Source organism: Triticum aestivum, chromosome 1A (genome assembly GCF_018294505.1).
Source record: "Triticum aestivum cultivar Chinese Spring chromosome 1A, IWGSC CS RefSeq v2.1, whole genome shotgun sequence".
NCBI lineage: Eukaryota > Viridiplantae > Streptophyta > Magnoliopsida > Poales > Poaceae > Triticum > Triticum aestivum.
This window is the reverse complement of record NC_057794.1, coordinates 53149356-53159723: the sequence shown is the minus strand read 5'-3', so window position 1 is coordinate 53159723 and position 10368 is coordinate 53149356. Positions and strand designations below refer to the sequence as shown.

General features: G+C 46.6%; 1 protein-coding gene and 1 pseudogene across 1 annotated transcript; one reads left to right on the top strand and one right to left on the bottom strand.

Moving 5' to 3' along the window:
* Positions 1–216: 216 nt before the first annotated feature.
* Positions 217–1039, top strand: LOC123091192 (uncharacterized). The gene is made up of 3 exons (XM_044512658.1): positions 217–313; positions 395–571; positions 656–1039. Exons 1-3 carry the CDS (start codon positions 263–265, stop codon positions 932–934), a joined length of 507 nt encoding a protein of 168 aa, XP_044368593.1. The 5' UTR covers positions 217–262; the 3' UTR covers positions 935–1039.
* Positions 1040–8004: 6965 nt separating this feature from the next.
* On the bottom strand, positions 8005–8143 carry LOC123072615 (uncharacterized; annotated as a pseudogene).
* Between the last annotated feature and the right edge of the window lie 2225 nt (positions 8144–10368).

The following is a 10368-nucleotide window of genomic DNA, read 5'->3' as shown; positions in this document are numbered from 1 at the left end:
CCCGGGTTTTGCCCTTACTTTTCGGGCATGCTCAGTTTTGCCCTTAGTTTATCCCCTCCGTCAGCTCGAATGCCCTTCTGTCATAGCTCCGCTTGGTCAGCACCGTTTGACCGTGACGGCTCGACGTTTTGGACACATTTGCCCCTGGGTTTGATACCCCCCACCTGTTTAGTCGTCTTCTAGCTCCCGCTTCACAAGAAAATAGAGAAGCGGCTGGGAAGAGAGGTGTGACATCGTGGTGTGGGGAGAGGTGGGAAGGACCATGTCGACGTCGGCCATCTCGTCGGAGAACTCGCCGCCGGCAGCCGAACAGGTTTGATAGCTCATCTGGTCCCCTGCTTTTCTAGGGTTTGCTAGATTTGGGGGTTAATTTCTGGATCTTGGCCTGATTTAGGTGGATGGGGTAGGCATTGTTCAGCACAGCTCCGAGTTCTACTTGGCAGACTCGACATACTGTGGCTTGGAGCCGCGCTCGAAGCATCGTTGCCCGAGGCACCAGCTAATCCCGGCTTGTCGTGTCGCCTGGGGAGGCGCAAGCACTGGACGTCGTTTTTTGGGTTGCCCTCTGGATGTATGATTTCATTTGCACTGCATTTTCGTTTCCATTTTCTTATTTAACTTTCAAGGAGAATTTTAATCAAATTTATTGATTCAGTTGCCAGATGAATGTGAATGGGCAGTTTGGGTTGACCCACCACCTCCAGAACGTGTTGGTCTTGCCTTTGAAGAACTGCACGAAGTGATCGAACATAGCTGGATCAGAAGTCACCACCTGGAGAAGAGATCAATTGATCTTGCGAAGAAGAATCGTGCATTGAACAAGGAGTTGAAGAAAATGAAAGAAATTATGTGCATAGGGACAATGTTGTTTGCTAGCATTTTCATTTGTTTTCTAGCAATCTCAATGGCTGTCTGTGCACAGAATGCACATTAGTTTATGATCTATGTAGCTCAAATGCACTTGTTATGTTATGAAGCTGTAATGAACATATGAAGTTGTATGAACCTAGCAGTTGTTATGTTATGTTATGAAGCTTTATGGACGCAACAATTTGCCAAATGCATGTATTGTGAAAAGAAAGATCAAACAGAACATAATTCACAACCAATCTTGCTGCAACTAGACATAGTTCACAAGTAGCATTTGATATTCTTCAACAACCAAAAGAACATAGTTCACAACCAATCTTGTTGCAACCAAAAGAACACATTACAACAAATCTAACAGTTTCAAACTTGCACAGCACATTAGTACTCATTTTCCATATTTTGCCTTCTTGCTCCTTGTGTTGCTAGCTGGGATTGTCATCTCCCTAGCCCTGCTCCTAGTCAGTTTCACAGGGATTTGGGGAACAACTGGAGGGAGAACTTGCTCTTCACATGCAGCAACTCTTGCATCTACATTGCTGCCAGTAACTGAGCAAGGTTCTTCTTCTGGACTTGTAGAAGTGTTAAGCTTCCTCTTCTTGCTGATAGCCATTGGAGATGCTCCTCTCTCTGCTGCCTTCTTATAGTTCTTCCTTGGTGTGCTAACAAATAGGGAAGAAATAGTTGGTTAGTAACAGTACAAGAGATATTTGCAGGTAAAAGCACATAAATAAGGCACATAAATAAATCAAAGAGGAATATTACCTTTGAACTGTGGAAGCTTGTGTTGCTGTCTCATTTGTTTCACTGTCGGGCTCTACTGGAGCATCCTGTGCACCTGCAGGCTGCACTGGAGCATCATCTGCACCTGCAGGCTGCACTGGAGCTTCATCTTCACCTGCAGGCTGCACTGGAGCTTCATCTTCACTGTATGGCTCCTCTTCTTCTTGTTGTTTATCATGTAGGTCTGCATTTTGGTTAGGAGGGTCTTCTTCAGCATTGTCAGCTCCCCAGTGTGCATCTTCTTCACCAAATGCTGGATCAATGGCTTTTTTGCAGGTTTTCAGTAAGTGACCCAAGACACCACACCTCTTGCATTTTCTCTTCCTAGGACCAAGTCTTTTCCTTCACTTGCTGGCTTAATTCTTGTCTTCCTTGGCCTGCCAGGTGCAGCTTTGTTCTGTACAGGTGGACTTAGTTTGAAACCAGGGTCTACAATATCCCACTGTTGTTTTCCTTCAAGTGCAGGCAGGTTCTCAGCATATGTTTTTTTAAACATTTCAAGTGAGAAGTACTTGTGCACATACTGGTCTATTTCTTTAGCTTCCCCTCTTAATGATGTTATGAAGAATAGACCATGTATGCATGGCTGGCCTGCAACTTGCCACTTTCTGCAACTGCATGTTCTTTTCTCTACATCCACAGGGTATCTCCACTCCCTCTTCTCCTTGTCTATGGCAGTCACCTCTGCTTCAGTTGGACTTCTCCTAACTAAAGTCATGTCCAAGCCTTTGGATTTTGCCATCAAAATCTTCATAACTCTGGGAATTATGATATGCCCATTGAATTTTTGTAGTTCTATGCTATTCCTAAGGCCAAATTTTTGCATTAAGTACTGCCTGATCTTATCCAACAAGTCCACAATGTTGGAGTTTTCTCTGACCCAATTTTGCAACATGACTATCCACTCCTCTTGGCTGCTCTGAGCCTCTCAGTTCTGTTCACACTTGGGCAGTGGTGCTCATAGGGATTTACTTTAATCTGTAAATTGAAACAAAGCAAAACAGTAAGGCAAACAGTGTGGCTGAATGAAACTGAATATGCAAACTAAATATGCAAGATACTGTCAATGAGATTAGTTAGTTAGTACTGTTACTACCTGAAACAAAGTACTGTTTCTCATTAAAGAGGCATGTAGCCTCCATCTACACCTTGAAAATGCACAGTAAACAGTGAACCTTGATGGATCACTCTTCTCTATTTTGAACTCTACTTCATGCTGAATTGAGAATGTGGCAACTGCATTCCTGCAGTCAACAGCAGAAGGAAAAACAACTCCTTCAGCTAAACTAGGATTTTCCCTGTCATACATCATCTCAGGCCTGTCCTCATCATCATTCTCAAAATGTCCCATGTCAATGTTCTCTTGTTCCTCCTCTGAATCTGTATCTGAAAACTCAGCAGGAATAAAATCCTCATCTATCTCTTCATTTGTCTTCTGCACAAGATCTGGAAACATCCTCTCATCCTCCTCATCTGAGCCTAGCACATCATCAGGCTCAGCCTCCTCAATCATAGGCTCTAAAGGAATTTTAGTGTCTTTGCAGCCAGGTTGCCTTGGTACATTTGCAGTAGGAGTTGCAGGTGGATTGCAAGTACTACTAGGGGGTGTTGACCTGCTCCTAGAAGTACTTCCTGCAACATATGTTTTAGATGTTGCTTTAGAGGCAGGGGGCTTTGCTGCTGTAGTTGCTGCTTCTGCTCTACATCTCTGAATTACAGTAGTTTCAACATTTGCAGTTTTCGAATCAGCATATGTAGCAAACATTACACCTAACTCATCATCACACTGTAGAGGATTCCAAGTAGCTTTCTCTACATTCCAGAATCTGAACTCAGCTGCATCATGCATACCCCAAGGATATTTCCTATAGATTGTAGACCTAAAATCATTGAAAGAACTTGTGCAGTCCACCACTAGAGGGAAACTGAAGCTTGCATCATGTCCCTTAGTACCACCCTTTGCTAAAAGAGTGGTCTCCATTCTAATTGTCAGAAAGAACGCACGCGATGGATCCATCCTACGATTGTGAACACAACCGAAGTCATGGAATGCACCTTTCTAATCATGGAAACAGATGAGTAAGTACTGGATCTGGAAACTTACCCTACTGGGATCTCCTGCCTTGAATCTGTCGTGCAGTCACTCCTCATGGCATCGTCACCGCCACCACCACCGCTGTGCGAAGAGCGTGTCTCCACCATCACCGCCGCGTGATGTAGATCCGGCGATGTGGACTTCACGACATCGAGGCCATGGTTTCTGTGGGAGCCCGCGTCGCCGCCGAGTGCTAGGGTTTGGGTCGCCTTTGTCGTCGCCGATCTAGGGTTCGGGGCTGGGATAAGACAGAGGGAGGGGAAATGGCAACTACACTGTCTAATCTATGTGGACCCACTTGTAAGGAAGGCCCAGGGGCAACCAGTGTCCAAAACGTCTAGCCGTCACGGTCAAACGGCGCTGACCAAGCGGAGCTGTGACAGAAGGGCATTCGAGCTGACGGAGGGGAAAAACTAAGGGCAAAACTGAGCATGCCCGAAAAGTAAGGGCAAAACCCGGGGGTGTGAACCAACTAGGGGCAAAGATGCAATTATCCCATAATAAAGTTATTATTTATTTCCTTATATCATGATAAATGTTTATTATTCATGCTAGAATTGTATTAGCCGGAAACATAATACATGTGTGAATACATAGACAAACAGAGTGTCACTAGTATGCCTCTACTTGACTTGCTCGTTGATCGAAGATGGTTATGTTTCCTAACCATAGACTTGAGTTGTCATTTGATTGACGGGATCACATCATTAGGAGAATGATGTGATTGACTTGACCCATTCCGTTAGCTTAGCACTTGATCGTTTAGTTTGTTGCTATTGCTTTCTTCATAACTTATACATGTTCCTATGACTATGAGATTATGCAACTCCCGTTTACCGTAGGAACACTTTGTGTGCCACCAAACGTCACCATGTAACTGGGTGATTATAAAGGTGCTCTACAGGTGTCTCCGCAGGTACTTGTTGGGTTGGCATATTTCGAGATGCACATCACTTAAGCCTTGCAAGCATTGCAACTAATGAGTTAGTTGCGGAATGATGTATTACAGAACGAGTAAAGAGACTTGCCAGTAATGAGATTGAACTAGGTATTGGAATACCGACGATCGAATCTCGGGCAAGTAACATACCGATGACAAAGGGAACAACGTATGTTGTTATGCGGTTTGACCGATAAAGATCTTCGTAGAATATGTAGGAACCAATATGAGCATCCAGGTTCCGCTATTGGTTATTGATCGGAGACGTGTCTCGGTCATGTCTACATAGTTCTCGAACCCGTAGGTTCCGCACGCTTAAAGTTCGGTGACGATCATAATTAGGGTTTTTGTGTTTTGATGTAACGAAGGTTGTTCAGAGTCCCGGATGTGATCACGGACATGATGAGGAGTCTCGAAATGGTCGATACATAAAGATTGATATATTGGAAGCCTATATTTGGATATCGGAATCGTTCCGGGTGAAATCAGGATTTTACTGAAGTACCAGGGGGTTACCAGAACCCCACCCTCCCAGGGGTTAATGGGCCTACATGGGCCCTAAGGGAGAAGAGGAGGGCCGGCCAGGGCAGGCCGCGCGCCCCCTCCCCCCCTAGTCTGAATAGGACAAGGAAGGGGGGCGGCGCCCCCCTTTCCTCTTTCCCCCTTCCCCTTTCCTTCTCCAACAAGGCAAGAGGGGGGAGTCCTACTCCCGGTGGGAGTAGGACTCCTCTAGGCGCACCCCTAGGGGCCGGCCGCACCTCCCCCCTCCCTCCTTTATATACGGGGGCAGGGGGCACCCCATGACACACAAGTTGATCTTTGTGATCGTTCCTTAGCCGTGTGCGGTGCCCCCTTCCACCATATTCCACCTCGGTCATATCGTAGCGGTGCTTAGGCGAAGCCCTGCGTCGGTTGAACATCATCACCGTCATCACGCCGTCGTGCTGACAAAACTCTCCCTCGGCACTCGGCTGGATCGGAACTCGAGGGACGTCACCGAGTTGAACGTGTGCAGAACTCGGAGGTGCTGTATGTTCGATACTTGGATCGGTCAGATCAGGAAGACGTACGACTACTTCCTCTACATTGTGTCAACGCTTCCGTTGCCAGTCTACGAGGTTACGTAGACATCACTCTCCCCTCTCATTGCTATGCATCACCATGATCTTGCATGTGCGTAGAAAATTGTTTGAAATTACTACGTTCCCCAACAGGCGCGGGCCTGGTGGAGCGTCTGGGCCGGTCGGTGGCGACCACATGGCGGCTGCGGAGTCGTCGCTGCGGCCCCTGGTAGGTGTGCATGTGGGCGACGTGTTTTCTGGGTTGCCGCCGCTCCTGCTGCCGCACGGATCCTGGGGCGGATCCGCTGCCAAACTGCTGTTGCGCCGATCCCGAGGAGGATATGTCCCCTAGGGTTTGACACATAAAATGTCGTCTGTTTGGATTGATTTCTGCATCATTTTCGACGATTTCTTCACTGTTTTCTTCGTCTGCTGTTGTACCTGCATCATCATAGGACTGATGCACAGGGTTATGAGGATTAGTCAACGTATGATCATCACAATTATTCCCCTCCCCCATGATCAATACCGGAGAGATGCAATGGAAGAAGGAGAATTTCTTTCCTAAGGAGTGCACCGGCATTGGGATGAAGATCAGCAAAAGGAAATTTGGTTTCATCAAACATGACATCGCGTGAGATGTAGACACGGCCGGTGGAGACATCGAGGCACTTGACTCCTTTGTGTTGTGCACTGTATCCGATGAAAACGCATTGTTTAGATCGATACATGAGCTTGCGGTTGTTGTATGGTCTAAGATTGGGCCAACAAGTGCAGCCAAACACGCGAAGAGAATTGTAGTCTGCCTTGACATGGAGGAGGCTTTCAGTGGGGGTGTCATTATTAATGACACGACTAGGCAACATGTTTATAAGGTGAACTGCCATAAGGAATGCTTCGTCCCAAAACTTAAGCGGCATGGATGCTCTTGCCAGAAGAGCGAGGCCAACTTCTACGATGTGCCTACGTTTGCATTCGGCTGACCCATTCTGTTGATGTGCATGTGGACACGACACATGATGGGATATGCCAAGGTTTTGGAAAAATGAGTTTAGCTTCTCATATTTGCCTCCCCAATCAGATTGGAGGGCGATGATTTTGGTGTCAAATTTTCGTTCAACGAGAGCTTGGAAGTGAAGAAAAACTTGAAACACATCAGATCTTTTCTTGAGAAGATAGATCCAAGAGAATTTGCTAAAATCATCGATGAAACTCACGTAATATGTATGCCTACCAACAAAAGTAGGGGCAGGTCCCCAAACATCAGAGAAAATGAGTTGAAGTGGTTTGGTAGAAATACTAGTAGAAATTGGATACGGTAACTGATGACTTTTAGCTTTCTGACATGAATCACAAATTGTTTCGACATCACGCTCTCCAACATATGAGAGTTTATTCTTCCTAAGCAAACGTTCAACTAAAGGAAAAGTTGCATGCCCTAATCGATCATGCCACCGTGTTGAAGATAGCTTGGTGGCAGTAAAAACTTGTTTATTGAATCATCTAATCTCCGGAATCAAAGGGTAGAGCCCACGAACGCATCTACCTCGATAGAGCACCTTCTTCGTTGCCTGATCCTTGATCAGAAAAATAAAAGGGGTGAAACTCAAGGAAGACATGATTATCGATATCAATATGATGAACGGAGAGAAGATTTTTGTTAGCACTAGGGACATGCAAAAAAATTCGAAGATGAATTTTCCTATGAGGGTTATTAATGATTGTGTGACCAACGTGACGAATCTTCATACCTTCTCCACTGGCAGTGTGGATGTGGTCCTTGCCGCGGTACTTCTCACGCATGGTCACCTTCTCGAGTTTACCGGTGATGTGGTTGGTTGCACCGCTGTCCACATACCAGTTTGTGTCCACTCCATATGAGCCATCAGCAGCCCCAGCCACCTTCTCATCTGAGGATGAGTCACCGTCATCATCATACATGTACCATCAGTCTTTCGCTGTGTGGCCAGGTTTACCACAGATCTGGCAACGTGTGGCGTCGGGACGCTTGTTGGAGGAGTTACGGCGGCCGCCCCTGTTGTTGGTGTAGGAGGGCCGGCCACCATTGCCGCGAGAGTCGCCGCGGTCACCGCGGTCGCCGCGGTCACCGCGGTTGCCATGGGTGTTTTTGTTGTTCCCCTTGCCGCGGGTTGGCCCGCGGTAGCGTGAGCCACCACCTCGGCCACGCATGGCGGCGTTGGCGGAGGGCTTGAAGCCGCCACCACCTGAGTTTGTGCCCTGGAACAGCGCCACCCTTTGATCGAAGTTGCTCATCTGAGCATACAGTTCATCAAGGGTGACGGGCTGAGTGCGGGCGTCGAGGGCGGAGACGAGGGGTTGATACTCCATGTCGAGGCCGGCCGTGATGTAGGAGATGAGCTCGTCATCTTCGAGTGGCTTGCTTGCAGCAGCAAGCTCGTCGGCGAGGGAGCACATGTGCGCGAAGAAGGCCGCTACCGACTGGTTTCCCTTCTGTGCGTTCGCAAGCGCGACACGGATGTTGTTGATGCGGGACAGTGACTGAGATGAAAACATGTTCGCCAGCAATGTCCAGAGCTCGTGTGCATGGCAGATCGAGGTCACCTGCACGAGTACCTCCTTGGAAAGATTGTTCAGAAGATAACCAAGTACCTGTTGATCTTCACGAAACTAGATCGGATGAAGGGGGTTTGGTGTGGCCGTCTCCTTCCCGTCCTTGTCCTTGGTGACGACGGTCTTGGCTGGTTCCCACGTGGTGCCGTCAACATAGCCATAGACGCCCGCGCCTCTGAGCTGTGGAGTGATTTGTGTGCGCCAGAGGATGAAGTTTGTGCGGGTGAGCTTCTCGGTAATTTGGCCGGTGAGGGTGGAGTTGGATGAGCTGGAGGATGCCATGGCGGAAGCTGGTGCGATGGAGGGCTAGGGCTAGATGAATGGAAGAGTTAGGCTCTGATTACCATGTGAGAAAGGCTGGGAACGTCGTGCCTTTGCCAGGGCTGACGACTTCGTGTTTATATGCAGGGTCGCGACCTCCCTGATAGCGTACAAGTTGTTGGGATTACAAACTTGGAGAACAAGAGATAAAGTAGAGACAGATATCTAGTTTAACAAGAAAATAAACCATAACAGATTCCTAGTCTATCCTACGCTAAAAGCTTTGGTTGTTAATCCCTTGGCGCATATGATGAGGGTTGTCATGTTGTTTAACAGGAGGGAGTACTAATTAGTGCAGTTAGAACCGACTCCAATAACGGCAACTCGCGGGCTGCCGCTGCACGCCGGCCAGAATCGGCAGGACACCTGCTATGCCATATACGGATGAGTGCACAAGCGGGTGCAGGTGTGCCGAGATCGAGCTCAGTGGCCAAGAGCGACCCGGCCAAGTATGTTGTCATCGTCAATGCTAGAGAGGCCACTAGAGCGACCCGGCGACTGCGTTAACAACTTTGGCAAATGATGATCTATCCAAATCAGCATATGGACACTTGGTACTGGAGATTAAAGACCTGATGAAGGAAAGGAAGTTTTTACCTCAAAAATTACATCGGAGTCAGAATAGTGTTGCAGATCGGTTGGCAAACTATAGCCGCACCGAGAGAACCACGGCTGTGTGGATTCACTCGGTTCCACCATGTATTGAGGACCTTTGGCCTCTCGATTGTAACACTGTGATCTTATAATAAAGCTCCCTTTTACCCCGAAAAAAAAAAGAAAATTCCATGTTCTCACGTTCGAGTGGAATGAATATCTATTTGTCCATGTGTACGTATGCACAGCTGCGAAGTAAGGAGTCAGCGAGTGAAGTCACAACCAGCTTGTTAAGATAGGGCCATTGACACACCCTAACTGCCCAATTAATGAGCAGGACCGTATATCGTCCAAATTCTACACGTAAAAGACTTGACTTGATGTATTGAGAATTAAATTTAACTCTGATTTAGCACGACCAAGGAAAATCTACCATATATATAGACGTCAGTTAGTCAAGTAAAAAAAAATCCGCCATGACAATTGTACCATCTGAATACTTATAGGTGTTTATGTAAAATATCTAGACCTAGCCAGCTAGAGAGCTACTACATTAACTCTCAAAAGACTTGTGCTAATTTGAACGGCAAGATCAAGGAAATTACACGCGGTCAGACCCTTATTGCAGGATATTGTCTTCAAACCTTGAGAAATACATAGTTTTCCTAAATAAGAATCCGCAGTTTCTACTATTTTCTTAAACTATGAACAATCCAATAGTACATTTTCCTCAGTTTGTATCTGTTTTTTAGGTGAAATATAGTGGACATTTGCCATCCTGAACCTGGACAAGAGGATCACATCCATATGTGAAGGAAAATAGCACATTTCCCTCTTGGTTTTCACGGAACTAAACCACATATGATGCATTATTGAAAGGGACAAAAACCCTTAATGCACTTTACAATAATTATCCATCTTATTCGGTGTAATTCCAGGCGGCATACACTATATGTATTTTATTTTAATTTATTGAAACTAAGGCAAAAGATTTGCCACATCGAAGAATTAAGCAGAAGAGAATTGCCCAGTAGATTGAGGAAAAATTGGGCGAAAACCGTTACAACATGGCCACATATGGACTACTCCCAAAGCATGAATCTCCACGACCACCC